This window comes from Elephas maximus, chromosome 1, assembly GCF_024166365.1.
Source record: "Elephas maximus indicus isolate mEleMax1 chromosome 1, mEleMax1 primary haplotype, whole genome shotgun sequence".
Taxonomy (NCBI): domain Eukaryota; kingdom Metazoa; phylum Chordata; class Mammalia; order Proboscidea; family Elephantidae; genus Elephas; species Elephas maximus.
The window spans coordinates 96,217,107-96,235,306 of NC_064819.1; the positions used below are offsets into that span (position 1 = coordinate 96,217,107).

At 45.5% G+C, this 18,200-nt stretch overlaps 1 protein-coding gene across 2 annotated transcripts; it reads left to right on the forward strand.

The window, feature by feature from the left end:
• The first annotated feature begins 6,856 nt into the window (after positions 1 to 6,856).
• On the forward strand, positions 6,857 to 18,154 carry KIFC1 (kinesin family member C1). 2 transcript variants are annotated; one of them, XM_049890201.1, is made up of 11 exons: positions 6,857 to 6,957; positions 10,975 to 11,091; positions 11,184 to 11,283; positions 13,353 to 13,406; positions 13,528 to 13,578; positions 13,790 to 14,190; positions 14,896 to 15,675; positions 16,327 to 16,617; positions 16,721 to 16,794; positions 16,940 to 17,015; positions 17,982 to 18,152. In XM_049890201.1, the coding sequence occupies exons 1-11, from the start codon at positions 6,946 to 6,948 to the stop codon at positions 18,024 to 18,026; spliced, it is 2,001 nt and encodes a 666-aa protein (XP_049746158.1). In that variant the 5' UTR covers positions 6,857 to 6,945; the 3' UTR covers positions 18,027 to 18,152. The 2 variants fall into 2 exon arrangements, with proteins under 2 accessions (XP_049746158.1, XP_049746167.1); XM_049890210.1 differs by lacking the exon at positions 16,940 to 17,015 and having other exon boundaries at positions 17,982 to 18,154.
• The last annotated feature ends 46 nt before the right edge of the window (positions 18,155 to 18,200 follow it).

The following is an 18,200-nucleotide window of genomic DNA, read 5'->3' on the forward strand; positions in this document are numbered from 1 at the left end:
GCACATCTTTTTTTAACGGTAACTCTTCCTGCAACACTCTTACGTGTGCTTCAGCAGCTAGCTAGGCTTCAGCGGCCATCTGGACAGCCCAGAGCAGTAGCTAACTCATGGCTGCTACTGCTCTCCCAGCTTCTTTTCCACATTTATGAAGGTGTGCATCTGCACACAACAGGGCTATGCCATTTAGCATTTTCAGGGCATCCCCAAACACATTCAGTAGTCCACAGCAGAAGAGCATATGGGCCAGACTCCCCCACATGGAGGTCACTGGCCAACCTGGGACTTCCCCCACAGAGAAGTATACGAGCCAGACTTCCCCACATGGTGGTCACTGGCCAACCCAGAATTTCCCCCAAGAGGCCTCACTCCCACTTGCCATTTCCTCAGTCTTCTGGCTGGCTTGTCAACTGTCCAAGTATGGACCAGTTACGTGAAATGTGCCTCCCAAAATGGAGGGTACCAAAAGACCAGAGAAAGAGGTGGGGGTGGGCAACTCCAGTGTGGCAGCAAAGGAGTTTAGTAGGGAGACTTACAGACAAGGCAAGTCCTTGACGGCCACAGGACCAAAGCAGATCTCTGAGCCCCTCAGTGGGAGGGCAGAGGTTTTGTAGTGGTGGTGGACAACAGTGCCTGCAAGCCAGGGGCTTATAAAAGAATGACTCAGCAAATGGTAGTGAACTAGCGGACCACAGGACAGTGCTCATGTTCGGCCTCACAAAGCCTATTTCCCTTTCAGGCCACCCACTGAGGCTGGCTCCTACAATCTGGTATGTTCCCCCTCTCATGCTATAGCACGAGAGACCCCATTCCCCTCCCCACTGAGAATATGGTCAGGTACTATCAGGTACCCACGTATGTGCAAGAGACAAAGAAAGTTACTGTGTGCCCACAACAGAGGGAAGCCTTCTCTGATAAGGAGAGAGAAGGCAGCCCAAGTCCCAGCCTCCTTATCAGAGAATGCTCTGAGCCCAAAGCCTTTACTTAGGCAGCCTAGATAGGAGGCATAGAGGCAGACCATTCCCCCAACAATTAGAAAATCAATCAACGTAATACACCACAACAACAGAACAAAGGAAAAGAACCACATGAGCACCTCTACCTTTTGCCATTGAATCAATTCCGACTCATGGTGACTGCCACATCTTTCTCCCACAGAGTGGCTGGTGGATTTGAACTACCAATCTTTTGGTTAGCAGCTGAGCGCTTACCTACTGCACCACCAGGGCTCCTTTGACCATCTCTTATTTTCTAAAAATGCATTTGATAAAATCCAACACCCTTTGTTGATGAAAACCCTCAAAGGTATTGAAACAGAAGGTAAATTCTTCAATACGATGCAGGGCACATATGAAAAGCCAAGAGCCAACATCATACGTAATTGAGAAAGACTGAGAGATTTTTCCTAGAAATTGAGAACAAGTCAAAGGTGCCTGTTCTCACTGCTTCTGTTCAATATTGTATTAGAAGTCCTAACCAGAGCAATGAGACAAGAAAAAGAAATAAAAGGTATCCAAACTGGAAAAAGAAAAAAAAAAAAAAAAAGTTGCCATCGAGTCGATTTCAACTCATGGCGACCTATAGAAGAAGTAAAATTATATCTATTCATGAATGACTTGATCCTATATATAGAAAATCTCAAAAAGTCTGCAAGAAAACTTCTGGAGCTAATAGAGGAATTTACCAAAGTTGCAGGGTACAAGATCAACAAGCAAAAATCAGTTCGGTTTCTATACACCAGCAGTAAGAAAGCTGAGAGGGAAATCAGGGAAACAATTCCATTTATAATAGCATCTATGAGAATAAAATAATCAGAAATAAATTTAACCAGGGATGTGAAGGACTTATACAATCAAAACTATAAAACATTGCTGAAAGAGATTAAAGAAGACTTAAATAAATGAAAAGATGTACCCGGTTCATGGATTGGAAGACTTGATATTGTTAAGATGTCCATAACTACCTAAATTGGTCTATAGACTCAACAAAATCCTGATAAAATTTCCAACAGGTTTCTTGACAGAGATAGAAAAACTAATCCTCAACTTCATATGAAATGGCAAGACGCCCCGAATAGCTAAAGCAATGATGAAGGAGAAAAACAAAGTAGGAGGACTCATACTTCCTGATTTTAAAATATATTATACACCTGTGGAAATCTAAACAGCCAATACTGGTATAACAACAGACACAGACAGGTGGAATAGAATTGAGAGTCCAGAAATAAACCCACACATCTATGGTCAATTGATTTTTCACAAGGGTGCTAAGTCCATTTGATGGGGAAATAAATGGTGCTGGGAAAACTGGATTTCTACATGTAGAAAAATGAAACCTCACACCCTACACAAAAACAAATAAAAAATGGACTAAGGACTTATATGGACAAACTAAAACCATAAAATTCTTAGAAGAAAATGCAGGGGCAATGCTGTCAAGTGTAGCTTTTAACAATGGATTATCTAATATAATAACAAAACCACAAACAGCAAAAGATAAAATAAATAAATGGAATCTCATAAAAATTAAAAACTTTTTTCAAAAGGCCTTTACCAAACAACAGCATGCCTCATATCAGAGGCCCCTGGATGGCACAAACGATTTGCGCTTCACAATAGCCAACTACTGAACTAAAAGTTGGGTTTGAACCCACCCAGTTGTGCCATGGAAGAAAGGCCCAATAATCTGATTCTATAAAGACTGTAGCTAAGAAAACCCTATGAGGCAGCTGTACTGTGTAACACATGGGATCCCCATGAGTTGGAATAGACTCAATAGCAATGGGCAATGGGATGTCTTATATCAGGGGTTGGAAATCTGACCTACTGCATGTTTTTGTATATAAGCTTTTATTGGAACACACAGAGAATCCAATTTGGACTTTGGTCTTGGAGAGCAAGGGCTTTCCTCTATTCAGTCACTGTGGCAGGGGAAGAGAATAGATGTAGGAGGGAAACTGGCTCTTAACTGCTTAAAAGTGAAACATTAAAAAAAAAAAAAGAGAGACTTTACCAAAAAGTGAAAAGACAAGCTACCACCTGGGAGAATATCTTCAGAAACCATATATCTGATAAGAATCTAATAACCAAAAAATATATAAAACTTCAACAACTTAACAACAAAAAGACAAATAACCCAATCAAAATGGGCAAAGGACCTGAATAGACATTTCACCAAAGAGGACATTCAAATGGCCACCAAAGTCATGAAAAGATTCTCACCGTCATTAGCCATCAGAGAGATGCAAATCAAAACCACAATGACATACCATTTCACTCACACTAGGATGGCTACGATATTTAAAAATAAATAAATAAATAAAAGAGAAAGTAACAAATGTTGGTGAGGATGTCAGAAAATTGGAACCCTTATCCATTGCTGGTGGGAACGCAATATGATATAGCCATTGTGGAAAACAGTGTGGCAGTTCCTCAAACACTAAAAATAGAACTACTCTATAACCTAGCAATTCCACTCCCTAGGTACGGTAAAACCTGCGAAAGTCAGAACCCAAGTAAGAAGGAAAACTAAAATATTTTCCACTAATAGAGAGTGACAGAAAAGTGGTAAGACTGCACCCTGCCAAAGGGGGAAGACTTCCAAGACCCAGAAAAACAAGGCAGTCCTGTTGAGTTCCCACTCTCTCAGATTTTACTGTATATACCCAAAAGACTTAAAAGCAGAGACTCAGATACTTGTACATCAATGTTCCTTGCAGCACTATTCACAATAGCTGAAAGGTGGAAACAACCTAAATGCCCATCAACGGATGAGTGGACAAACAAAATGTGGTACATACATTCTGTGGAATACTATTCAGCCAGTAGGAATATGAAGTCTTGATACATACTACAATATGGAAGGAGCTTGAAGACATTATGCTGAGTGAAATAACTCATTTACAAAAGGACAATATTGTATGTCTTCAGTGATATAAAACCTCTTGCCTCTTCTAACCATGGCCTCTTCTTACCTGAGATGGTTCCTAGCTACCACTACCAACCATTCTAACCAGGTACACAATAGAAGGTCCCGGATAGAATGGGAGAAAAATGTAGAACAAAATTCAAATTCCTAAAAAAGGCTAGACTTACTAAAATGATAGAGACTAGAGGAACCCCCAAGATGAATGTCCCAAGGTACCCTTTGAACTTGGAACTGAAGCTACTCCTGGAGGACACCTTTCAGCCAAATAATAGATTGGCTTATAAAACAAACAATATCACCTGTGAGTAATGTGCTCCATTAAACAATCAAGTACATGAGACCAAGTGGTCCATATTTACACAAAAGCAAAGATGAGAAGGCAGGGAAGGGAAAGGAAACTATATCAATGGAAACAGAATAAACAGAATGGAAATAATGTTAATGCTGACACATTGTGAAAATTGTAACCAATATCACGGGACAATTTGTATAAAAATTGTTAAACGGGAAACCAATTTGCTGTGTAAGTTTTCATTTAAAATACTATATATATATGTATATATATATATTTTTTTAATGCAAGAACAGGCAAATGTATAGAAACCAAAATTTATTAGTGGTTATAGGAGCCGTTGTGGTGCAGTGATTAAGAGCTCAGCCGCTAACCAAAAGTTCAGCAGCTGGAATCCACCAGCCGCTCGCTCCTTGGCAACCCTGTAGGGCAGTTCTAATCTGTCCTATAGGGTTGCTATGAATCGAAATTGACTCGATGCCAATGTATTTGTTTTTTTTGTTTTATCAGAGGCAGAAAGGAGTGGGGAAGGGGAGGTTATTGCTTATGCAGTACTGAAGTTCAGTTTACAGTGATGGAAAAATCGCATTGATTAAAGGTAGAATTGCACAGCCAATTAATGAAATAATTATCAATAAGTTGTACACCTGTAAAAACCTGAAGTGGCAAAAGTTGTATGATAGCTACATTTACAACAGCAACAAAAGAGTAGCTGCTGAGGCTTCTTGTATACAACCAAACACTTCATGGGATTTGGTTCCTTGATTTGGATATTTAGAGTCATAGTTTCATGAGACGTCCCAGTTAATTGGCTTAATATCGTGTTTGGTGCTTTTGTTCTACCTCCATCTAGTTCATTGTGTAGTGCCTGGGGTCTTAAAAGCTTGCAAGCAGCCATCCAAGGCACAACAATTGGTCTCTATTCACCTGGAGTGTCAGAGGAAGCAGCCATCCAAGGCACAACAATTGGTCTCTATTCACCTGGAGTGTCAGAGGAAGTAGAGTCAGGAATAGGAGGAGGAAATGGAATGTGTGCCTAATTGTCTCCACAACTGCCTCCTTTGCCATGAGACCAGAAATACTGGATAGTGCCTGACTACCACTACTGAATATTTTGATCAAAGATTCTATACCAGAATCCTGATCAAAAAGAGGAAAATGCAGAATAGAATTTCAAATTCTCATGGACTCCAGAATTTCTGGAACCATGGACGCTGGATGAATCCCTGAAATACTGCCCTGAGATAATTTTTAAACTTTAAACCAAAAATATCCTCTGAAGTCTTCTTCAAACCCCAGGATAGTTTAGCTTAACTAGTAAAGAATATCTGCCTTGAGCAGAGCTTTTTCAAGATCTACCTATGTAAGATCAAATTGACAACAGCAATTGGAAGATTAGACAGGAAACTTAGGGAACAGTGAGCTTATGTTAATGGGGGAGAAACAACTTAAAAAAGAGTGAGACCGGTTGCACAACTTGAAAAATGTAATCAATGTCACTGAATTGAACCTGTGATAACTATTGAATTGGTGGACGTTCTGCTGTGTATACGCTCAACAAGAAAATAAAAATACATATACAAGATTGTTACAGGCACTGTGGGATAACAGAAATAGCTTGGATTTTGGAGCTAAGGAATCTAGATCCACTCCAAGCCAGGACTGTGACTGTATCGTACAGATAACGTATGCAAAGCACTTGGCGAATTTTTAAGAACTCGGGAAATTTTATTATTAAACGAGATAATTCACGGGTAGATCGTCTGTAAAGCATAAAATACTCCACAAGTGGAAACAGTCAACCCTTCCAGGGATGGAGCCTCAGAAGGCCCAAAGCCAGTTCCCCTGCACAAGGAACGACCGCGCACCCTGGCACGCAGGAGGCTGTGTGAGGAAACAGAGAAAAACCGTCTCCCCCTGAAACTTCTCCTCGCATTCCCACTGCTTCCATGGTGAGACAAATCGTACGCGGAGTCCCTAAATGTAGTGAGAAATGCCAAAATGCCTGGAGAATGAGCACTTCCGCCACCCTCCCGTTCGTTTCCTGGCTCTAGCCGCCACTTCCGGGAACAGTTCAACCTGGCCGGGGGTCACGGTACACTAGCCCCACACACGTCGATCCCGTCCAGGCTAACGAGTGCACTCCCTCCTGCAATCGCTAGCGGGCGCTCGTCCTCCCCCTCTCCAGGCACGAGTCCTCATTTGCGCACGCGTGATTTCTTTCCTCCAGTCTCCCTGTGCCTCCCCCTTCTTCCCCACCTCGGCCAATTACGTTCCTGCGGCGTCTTTCACGCATTTCAGACGTACAGGGGTGCTGGGAGCGAAGCGGAAGTCCTGCGCGATTTGTACGGGCGTGGCAGTGGGGCGGGAGAAGGAAAAGTGAACCCGAAAGTGTGACTGATCTGTCCGCCTTCCGGGCGCGGGTGAAACAGGAAGGAGGAGGTGCTGGCCGGGTGGGGTGCGGCCTCGGCCGGCGGAGGGCACTGTGATTGGTCCTCGGCTGTGGCGACGTTGTCGATTGGCTTCTGCGTGCGGGGCCTGGTGAGGATGGGTGGTGGCCGTTTGAATTCAAAAGTGGCGGGTGTGTCGCGGAGCTGGTAGCCGTCCGATACCATAGCGCGAGTGTTCTGCGTCGCGAGCGAGCGAGCGAGAGAATCTGGGTCCCGGGAGCCCCGACGCCCTGTCCTCTTCTATTGCGCTCCCCTGGAGTGTGTAGGACGGAGCTGAATATGGAGCAGCAGGTGACTAAGGGCTGGCGCGGTTCTCCCGCCTCGGGGTCGGGATCCTGCGGGTCCACTCGCCTACGGGGATGGCGGCGAACTTCCGTGCTCCACTGTGGCGATGGGAGGGACAGGGAAGAGTGGAGATGGCAAGGAGCAGCCCTAGAAGGTTGGAGGAGACGCCTGACTGTCTGCCTTAGGTTCTGGAAGCCCCTGCGCCCTTCCTCACTTTCATGTCTTCAGGATTTCTCATTTCGAGTTCTTAGGCTTGTCTGACAAGTTTCCCTCTCTCCATTCCTCCCCACGATGGCAGTATGGAATTACGAGGGAGTGTTCTGAGGAAATGGTGTGAGGCCAAACCCCTACTTTTGTTCTTTTGTTATCTCCTGTCGTCTCACTGCTGCTGTTTTAGGATGTAAGAAGGGGAGAGAGGAAGTAGGGTAATCTGGTCTGAAGGATGCCTCATTCTCCTTCCCCAAGTTTTGCAGAGATCCGTGCCCAAAGGGACTGGTTGATAGTTCCTTCACTTTTTGGTGCCCCCCTGCATTCTGCAATTATTTACAGCCTCCTCTGACCAGTAGAGAGAGAGGTGTGGGTGACAAGCATGTACTGACCTCTGATGTCAGGAAAGTGCTCCTGCCTGAATCTTCTGTTTACTAGTATTTCACATTCAGATTTACCCAAAGTAAGGTTTGAACTTGAAGACAGATTCTTTCGGAACCAAAGATCAGAGCATGGGATATGGCATGAAAAATAGTAGAAGCCTTCTCAGATTTATTCATCAAATATTGAGTACCTACTGTATGCCAGGAGCCCTGCTGGTGCAGTGGTTGAGAGCTCGAATGCTAACCAAAAGGTTGACAGTTTGAATTCACCAGCTGCTCCTTGGAAACCCTACGGGGCAGTTCTACTCTGTCGCGTAGGTTCACTATGAGTCGGAATCGACTCGATGCCATGGTTCTAGATGAACAGGACAGACAGAAATCCCTGTTGTCACGGAGCTGACATTCTACCGTGAGACGAGCAGTAAACATAAGTAAATTATATAACTCTACTGGGGTGATAAGTTGTATAGAGAAAAGAAAAACTTGAGCAGGGTGAAAGAGAGAGGAGGGGAGGCCATCTGACAGAGTGGAGTAAGAAATAGGATGACCATAGTAAGCCCCACTGAGGAGGTGATAGATGAGTAAAGACCTGAAGGTGAGGGAGCTAGACAAGTGGATATTGAGAAAAGTGCATTCCAGCTAGAGGGAATCTACTAGAGCCCTAAAGTGTTGTATAGCAAGGAGGTTAGTATGACTGGAATGGAGTGAGCAAGTGGAAAAGTTGCCGGAAAGGAAGTCAGGTAACAGGGAATGGGGTTTCTGAATCACGTTGCTTTTTGTTGGGACTGTTGTAAGGACTTTAACTTTTGACTCTGAGTGAAATAGAGTGTCAACTGGGTAGTTTTGAACAAAGAAAGACATGATCTGTTTTATATTTTAAGAGGATCATGCTGGCTGCTTCACTGAGATTAGGCTGTAAGGGATCAAGGAGAATGGTTAGGAATGTGGCAGGATTTTTTAAACTTTGCACTATTTTGGTGTTTTGTTGTGGGAGGCTATCCTGTACATTGCAGGATGTTTAACAGTGTCCTGGTCTCTACCCCTTAGATGCTTTCAGCACTCTCCCCCCAGTCATGACAATAAAAAATGTCTTCAGATATTGTCAAATGTCCCCTTGGGGAAGTGTGTAAAATTGCCCCTGGTTGAGAATTATTGGAGTACAGTAATCTAGGTTAGACATGATGGTAACTTGGGTTAAGATGGTAGAATGCAAGTGGTAAGAGGTGGTAGGATTCTGGATTTATTTTAAATGCAGAATCAGTCATGTTTTGCTGACAGATTAGATGTAGTGTGTAAGAGAAAGAGAGGACTCTGGCTTTTTTAGTTTGAGCAATTGAAGGATGGAGTTACTGTCAACTGAGACGGAGAAGGCTGCCAGAGGAGCAGGTTTGACGGGGAATGGACATCAAGAGATCAGTTTCAACGTGTTAAGTTTGACATGTTTATTTGATTTCCGAGTGGAGACATTAAGGAGGCAGCTTAATATACAAGTCAAGTTCAGGAGCAAGGTCTGAGCTGCAGATATGAATTTGGGAGTTGTAAGCATATTGATCGTATTTAAGCCATGGGAGTGAACTGTGAGTGCAGATAGAGAATAGAAAGACCACTGTTAAGTCTGGGGAGATGAGGAAGACCTACCAGTGAGGTAGGAAAACCAAGAGAGGGCAGTAGCTTAGAAGCTAAATGAAGAAAGTATACTAAGGAGGGAAGTGATCATTTGTATCAAATGCTACTTACTGATAGGTCAGGAATCCTGAAAGTGAAGAAATGACTTAGCAATACATGGTTACTGGTGACCTTGAGGAAAGCAGGTTTGGTAGAGTATTGTGTGTTTTCAAGTTGATTCCAACTCATAGTGACCCTATATGACAGAGTAGAATTGCCCCTTAGGGTTTCCTAGGCTGTAATCTTTATGTGAGCAAGGCTCCAGGTCTTTTCTCCCACTCGTGGGTTTGAACCAGGACCTTTCAGTTAGCATCCAAGTGGCTTAACCATTGTGCCACCAGGGCTCCTTTTTGGTACACTGGTAGGGGTGAAATCCTGATTGAAAGGGGTTTAGGAGAGAAATTGGAAACAGTGAATACTATATAGACAACAGTTTTGAGGAATTTTGCTGCAAAAGGCAGCAAAGAAATAAGGTAGTAGTTAGTAGGGAACCAAGACCAAAAAATCCAAACCCATTGCTGTCGATTCAATTTGAATGCATAGTGATGACCCTATAAGACAGAGTAGAACTGCCCCATAGGGTTTCCACGGCTGCAAATCTCTATGGAAGCAGACTGCCAGGGACAGTAGGGTCAAAAGAAGAATTTTTTTTAGGTAGCAAGAAGTAATAGCATGTATTTACTGATAGGAATGCTCCAGTAGAGTGAAAAGTCATTGGTGCAGAGAAGGGCGAATTGCAATGCTCCTGAGTAGGTGAGAAGGGGTGGGATCTGATGAATGAGTGGGAGAACTGCCTTGGGAGCAGGTCATCCATCTATAATCTCGTGGTAAAGTGGATTTAGGAGGGGTTGGATTAGTATCTGTTTCTTATAGAAGGTTAAGAACTTAGATTTCTCATTGTGGAAAAGTTGGAGGTCATTGTGTCTACCTTTATGGATGGGAGAAAAATAAATCCTGTACTCTCTGGAGCTGTCTTGAATAATAAACCTTGAACACATTTGTAGGATGCCACATAAATTCAGAGGTGGAGGTCTTCAGTAAATTCTCTTCCTAGCCCTGGGATTCCTGGCAATCCTTGGTGTTCCTTGGCTGGTGGCAGCATAACTCCAATATATGCCTCTGTCTTCACATGGCCATCTTCCCCCTGTGTCTGTGTCTCTTTTCCTCTTTTTATAAGGGCACCAGTCATACTCCAGCATAACTTCATGTTAACTAATAATACCTTCGAAGACCCTATTTCCAAACAAGGTCACATTCACAGATACTAGGGATTAGGACTTCAACATATCTTTTTCAGGACACAATTCAGCCTATAACACAGGTAAAGCATTTAAGACAGAGCTTAGTCAGTGTTAGCTGCTCCTCCCAACCAGTCTTCCAGCTGTATTGATCTTCCACTCTCTCTGTTATTAATGGTTCTCAGCTCTAGCTAAAGGACTCTGTTGGTTTCCTAGCCATACACCATGTGCATATTTGAACTTTTCCCTTCTACAAGGAATGCCCATTCCTCTCAGCTTAATACTACCCTTAAAGTTAGCTAAAGTCTAACATTTATTCAGCTTTTCCTGGACAGATTGCTCCCATTTTTATGTTATGTTTGACTTCTACCCATGCTTGGCTGGCATGTAATCTTTGAGTCCCAGCTTTTGGCTCAAGAGGTACTCAGTTAATACTTGTTGGTGGTGATGTTGAGAATTGGGGCCAAGATGGGGGGTTCTTGGGATATTTGGGCTCCAGGATGTTGTATTAAAGGTCTCTCTTTTCCCAGCAGAGACACCCCCTCTTGGAAGTGAGAGGGAACAAGGCACCTTCTCGACTGCCTCTCCCAGGAGGCAGGCTCAAGAGGGGGCCTGACCAGATGGAGAATGCCTTGGAGCCTGAGAAGGTGAGCTGATTCAGAGGGCTGTGCATGTATGTCTGTGTAAACCAAGTAGGGAGGGTAGGGTGACTACGGATCCCATTCTTGTCTTTCCCCAGAAACGGATACGAGGCCTGGGCGCAGTAACCAAAATTGTCACGTCCCACCCCAGAGCACCGCCCCTCACTACAGTGCCACAGACACAAGGCCAGATTGCAGGTGGGTGCTAGGGCTGGATGGAGACCAAAGGGCCTGGTAATCCAGTGCTCTCCAACTTGCTTCATTCTTTTCTTTCAATTTTAGTTGATTTTGAATAGGTAACACATTTCACCTGGTTCAAAATTCAAACAGCACCAAGTTTGTTATATAATGAAAAGCCTCCCTCCTACTTCTTTTCCCTAGCCCCCTAGTTGCCCTCCCCAGAGGCAACTGTGTATCCTTCCACGGTTATTCTATGGTTATTCAAGCCAACATGGACATATTCTCTCACATTTTTTTGTACAAAACTGGTGGCATACTTTACACAGGATTCTGCCTCCCTTCTTCTTTTTGCTTATCTTGGTCCAGTTGTTGGCACAATTGGCTATTAGGACCTGGCCAGACTTAGGGAAGGGGGGTCATTGTTGTCGTTAGGTACTGTCAAGTCAGTTCCAACTCATAATGACCCTATGTACAACAGAAAGAAACACTGCTAGTCCTGTGCCATCCTCACAATCGTTGCTATGTTTGAGCCCATTGTTGCAGCAACAGTGTAAATCCATCTTGTTGAGGGTCTTCCTCTCTCACTGACCCTCTGCTTTACCGAGTGTGATGTCCTTCTCCAGGGACTAGTCCCTCCTGATAATAAGTCCGAAGTATGGAAGACAAAGTCTCGCCATCCTTGCATCTAAGAAGCATTCTGGCTGTACTCCTTCCGAGACAGGTCAGTTCATTATTCTGGCAGTCCATGGTATATTCAATATTCTTCACCAACACCACAATTCAAAGGCATCAATTCCTCTTCAGTCTTCCTTATTCATTGTCCAACTTTCACATGCATGTGAGGCGATTGAAAACACCATGGCTTGGGTCAGGTGCCCTTAGTCCTCAAAGTGACATTTTTGCTTTTTAACACTTTAAAGAGGTCTTTTGCAGCAGATTTGCCCAATGTAATAGGTCATTTGATTTCTTGACTGCTGCTTCCATGGGTGTTTATTGTGGATCCAAGTAAAATGAAATCTTTGACAGCTTCAATCTTTTTTCCATTTATCATGCTATTGCTTATTGCTCCAGTTGTGAGGATTTTTGTTTTCTTAAGTAATCCATACTGAAGGTTATAGTCTTTGATCTTCATCATTAAGTGCTTCAAGTCCTTTTCACTTTTAGGAAGGTTGTGTCATCTGCATATCACAGGTTGTTAATAACTTTTCCTTCACTCTTGATGCCCTGTTCTTCCTCATATAGTCCAGCTTCTTGGTTTATTTGCTCAGCATACAGATTGAACAAGTATGGTGAAAGGATACAACTCTGATGCACACCGTTCCTGATTTTAAACCACTCGGTATCCCCTGCTTCTTTTCGAATGACTGCCTCTTGGTCTATGGACAGGTTCCTTGTGAGCACAATTGAGTATCCTGGAATTCCCATTCTTTGCCATCTTATCCATAATTTGTTATGATCCACACAGTTGGATGCCTTTGCATAGTCCATAAAACACAGGTAAACATTTTTCTGGTATTTTCTGCTTTCAGCCAGGATCCATCTGACATAAGCAATGATATCCCTCATTCTATTTCCTCTTCTGAATCCAGCTTGAATTTCTGGCAGTTCACTGTTGATGTACCCCTACAATCGTTTTTGAATTATCTTTGGCAAAATTTTACTTGCGTGTGATATTAATGATTTTGTTAGATAAATTCTGCATTCTGTTGTGTCACCATTCTTTGGAATGGGCACAAATATGGATCTCTTTCAGTTAGTTGGCCAGGTAGCTGTCTTTTAAATTTCTTGGCATAGATGAGTAAGCGTTTCCAGCGTTGCATCCTTTTGTTGAAACGTCTCTGTTGGTATTTCTTCAATTCCTGCAGCCTTGTTTTTTGACAGTGCCTTCAGTGCAGCTTGGACTTTTCCTTCAACACCATCGATTCTTGACCATATGCTACCTCCTGAAATGGTTGAACTTCGAAGAGGGGAGTTAATCTTATTTCTGATCTCCAGAAAAGGCAACACTGCTGTTCCTGGCCTGGCCAGTGTGCATGCCAACCTGAGAATGATTGTTCTACTTTTTCCTCTCTCCCATCTCTCGACAGCCCAGAAAGTTCCCAAGAAAACAGGACCACGGTGTTCTACAGCGACTACCACAGGTAATAAATATGACTTAAAAGTTGAGTCTAAGAGGGGACTTGGGGTATGTGTGGGGCAGAATGATGGAGGTGGAAGGACACTGATCCTATAAGTCCTCATGTCAACTCCCTAATTCCCTAGTGTCGAAGAGCAAGAAGCCAGTTGCTGCTGTTCCTGCCCAGAAGCCTGATAGTAGGTGACAAATGTAGCTACTGGGTGAGAGGCTGGGCCACTAAGATAGGGAAGAGGAGGTGGTGAGTATCCAAAAAAATCCATTTGGTCTTTTTCCTATCTGGAGAGGAAGGAGATAGATGTAGCATTAGGCGTTGGGGGGTGGGACTCTAAATGCTAGAAGGACTTTGTCCTTTGTCAGTGACCTTTGTCTTTTTCATACCCATTGTAGTATCAGCTGTTCCTCCCACGGTGGGAGGGAAGAAACCCAGCAAACGTCCAGCCTGGGATTTAAAGGGTCAGTTAGGTGACCTAAATGTGGAGCTGAAACGCTACCGTGAGAGGACTCAAACGTTGGACCAGGAGAACCAACAGCTGCGGGCCCAGCTCAAAGAAGCCCAGCAACAGGCCACAGCCCTGGGGGAAGAACGCAGGACACTGAAAGAGGAGTTAGCTGAGGTGCAAGCTCAGGCAGAGCAAGGCCAGCAAGAGCTGGGGAACCTGAGTGCCCGTGTCCTGGAGCTGGAAGAGCGGCTGGGCACACAGGAGGGCTTGGTGCAAGAGCTCCAGAAAGAACAGTTGGCGTTGCAGGAGGAGCGGAGAGAACTGGCTGCCCGGCTGGAGGAACAGGAGGTAAGGGCTGAACTCTCACCAAATGCCAACCCTCTTCTCTTTGGCAGAGGATGTGCTCCCTCCCCCCACCCTCCACCACCTTCCAGGTTCCCCTGAAACCTCTCTGGTCTCAAAATCCCTGACCATCTACCTCCAGCAGTATACCTCTGTCTTCTACCCATCTCCGCCCCAGCCCACTTGCTTTCTGCTCCACTACTCCCTATCCTCAACTCTGCTTTCATAGCTCCCACCTGGATCTATGTCTCGCCAAGTTCTCCATCTCGCTCTTTCTTTAGGTCCCCATCTTGATCAAAAAATCCCCACAGCACTCTCTTTTCCTCTTGCCATGCCCATTTGTCCCCTTCTTGGTGAGCATCAACTAGATTGAATTACTTGCAGTCCCTCAAGTGACTGGACTCTTACTTCTGGACATTTTGTGTATGTGCTTCCTTCTTTCTGGAATGTTCTTTGTCTACTCCATCCTTCCCATAGTTCAGTCTTACACTTTTGGGTCTCAACTTAGATAACACCTTCTTTGTGCCTCTCCTGGACATTCCCATAGCAGTCCCTATCCTAGCATGAGTCCCTGTTTTTTTCATCTCTTTTTCCTCACCAGACTGAGAGTTCCTTGGGGGCAGGGACCCCACCTTCACCTCAACTTGGCCCTGTGACTTGTTCTTATTCTTGGTTTCATCTTACCCTTTCCATCTGTTCTATTCTGGGCAGAGGCGGCTGCAGGCATCAGAAGTGGCTCTGTCAAGCAGCCAGGCAGAGGTGGCATCTCTGCGCCAGAAGACTGCAGCCCAGGGGACTTTACTGGCCGAGCGGGGAGAGCGTCTTCACGGGCTAGAGATGGAGCGCCGGCGACTACACAATCAGCTGCAGGAACTCAAGGGCAATATCCGCGTATTTTGCCGGGTCCGCCCAGTCCTTTCAGGCGAGCCCACCCCGCCCCCTGGCCTCCTCCTGTTTCCTGCTGGCCCTGGTGGGCCTTCTGATCCTCCAACCCGCCTCAGCCTTTCCCGGTCTGATGAACGGCGTGGGACCCTGAATGGGGCACCAGCCCCCACCACCCGCCATGACTTTTCCTTTGACCGGGTATTCCCACCAGGGAGTGGACAGGAAGAGGTGTTTGAGGAGATTGCCATGCTTGTCCAGTCGGCCCTGGATGGCTACCCAGTATGCATCTTTGCCTATGGCCAGACAGGCAGTGGCAAGACCTTCACAATGGAGGGTGGGCCTGGGGGAGACCCCCAGGTAGAAGGGCTGATACCCCGGGCTCTGCGGCACCTCTTCTCTGTGGCCCAGGAGCTGGGTGGCCAGGGCTGGACATACCGCTTTGTGGCAAGCTATGTAGAGATTTACAATGAGACCGTCCGAGACCTGCTGGCCATTGGAGCCCGGAAGGGCCAGGGCAGTGAGTGTAAGATTCGCCGGGCTGGGCCAGGGAGTGAGGAGCTTACTGTCACCAATGCCCGATATGTCCCCGTCTCCTGTGAGAAAGAGGTAAGGACCCAGGGGTACTGGGACTGGGAAAGGAGTGGGCAGGGTGACACAGAGGAGGTGGGTGGAGAAAAGAGCAGGAGAAAGTTGAAGGATGAAGGGTGAGTTTGTGAGGAGAGGGCCCCATTTTGTTTTGGCTAGTGGGCTATAACAGAACCAGGGAGCAGAGAGGGGTGATGCAGCTGCTAAAGCGGGAGCGGCTCTGGCTCCTGCCTGTTGCATCTCAAGTCTCATTTCCTACTATCCTTGCTCAGTTCACTCTAGCCATGCTGGCCTCCTGGCTGTTCTCAACTTACTAGTCACATTCCTGACTCAGGGCCTTTGCATTTGCTGTCTCCTTTGCCTGGATGCTTCTCCCCTGTAATGGCTTATTCCCTCACTGCCTTGAGTTCTTCTTAAGGCAGCAAGGCTGTCCCTGATCATCCTGTCAAAAATTGCAGCCCCATCCCACCCTCACACACTCCCTATTCTTCTCTTTTCCTTTACTCCTTAGCATTGTCAGACATACTCTGCATTTTACTTATTTATTGTTTTCCTTACCTGGTAGAAAGAATGCTCCAAGAGGGCAGGGGTGACACTCACTCATTGCTATTCCTGACATCGCTGTGTACTGACTTGTATTTGCCTTTTCCTCTTGCTGCTCCCCATCTCCAGGTGGAGGCCCTGCTCCATCTGGCCCGCCAGAACCGGGCTGTGGCCTGCACAGCCCAGAACGAGCGGTCATCACGCAGCCACAGTGTGTTCCAGCTACAGATCACTGGGGAGCACACTGGCCGGAGCCTACAGTGTGGGGCTCCCCTCAACCTGGTAGACCTGGCCGGGAGTGAGCGGCTAGACTCTGGCTTAGCCCTTGGCGCTGAGGAGCGGGAACGGCTTCGGGAAACGCAGGCCATTAACAGCAGCCTGTCTACACTGGGGCTGGTCATCATGGCCCTGAGCAACAAGGTGGGGGAGGGGGCAGGTGGGAATTGGGGGTAAGTTTTTTTTGGGGTCTGCCCATGCTAAACCCTCCTCTGTCCTAACCACCTCTCCCCTCTCAACCCTCTAGGAGTCCCACGTGCCCTACCGGAACAGCAAGCTCACCTACCTGCTGCAAAACTCTCTGGGTGGCAGTGCTAAGATGTGAGTGAAAGGGGCAGGTGGACGGTGTCTGGTAGGAACTGAGATGGGACAGATGTTCAGGGCTGGAAAAGGGGGAGCGTGGAGACCTGGTCCAGGGTCCACTCAGCCACTGATACTGTGTTTGGCCCCTCTTGTTCTTCCATAGGCTCATGTTTGTGAATATTTCCCCCCTAGAAGAGAACGTCTCCGAGTCCCTCAACTCCCTGCGCTTTGCCTCCAAGGTGCGATTACCACCAAGCCAAGGCCCTGTTAGGACCTCTGGATGGTATAGGCTTCTCCATTCCAACCCCTTCTGTCCTCTGAGGCTGAGGGTAGCACGTTCATCCAAAAAGGATTTCCTGTGCTTCAGCCAGACATCTGGGGCATTACCCACCTGGATCCATTTTTAAATAATTAAGTTCTTTAAAGTAGGTCAAAACTGTCTGGAAAGCTATACACATACATGGAGTCTTGCTACCACCCCCTTTGCACCCCACCTGACCTGTATAGGTACATGTTTTTATCATTTTCTTGTTTATCCTTCCAGTTTCTTGTTTTGCAAATGCAACCTATATATATGGTCTTACTCTCTTCCATCTTATATAAATGATCTCTCCCTCCCTCTCTCTCATATATACATATAGTTCTGCCCCCTATTTGTTGTGTTTAACAATATAGCCCCAAGATTAATCTCCATCAACACACAGTCAATCTGTCGTTTCTAGGTCTGCCTAGCACACCACTGTGTGAATGCAGCAAAATTTGTCCACCAGTTCCCCCTGGTGGACGCTTGGATTTATTCCATTCTTTTGCTATTACAAACAAACCCACACTGATTAACCTTGTACATATGTCCATTTGTTTAGTGATATCTATGGGAAAGATTCCTAGAAGTAGGATTGCTGGATCAAGAGAGAACATGAGTTTTTCAGATCATTCCAAATAGTGTAAACTCAGGTTCCAAACTCCATGAGGGTCAGCTGGTGGCCATGAATTCTCGAGGAGACTTATGTTCTCTCCACCAGTTGGTGTGCCTAGTGGGCATCAGAGAACTTACTAGAACTAGAACAAGCCTAAGCTTACATCCAGAACCCCTATTTCAGTATTCACTGAAGGCAGCCATAGCATTAGGGGATGTAAGGAGGTCTCAAGAAAATTGTTCTTTTTGTTACTCCACAAATTGTTTTATCCTGTCCATCTGCCCACAGGTGAACCAGTGTGTTATTGGTACTGCCCAGGCCAACAGGAAATGAAAATGGACCCAGATCCTGTGGGTGTGTGTGTCTGTCCATGTGTGCCCAAGTTTTGTGCCCATGTGTGTTTTGAGGGAGAGGGTTGCTGAGGGATGCTTTATGGGAGGGGAGGGGTGAGGAAGGCTGTTGTACCTGGGCCTATCAAATAAAGAATTTTTTTAAAAAAAAAATAAA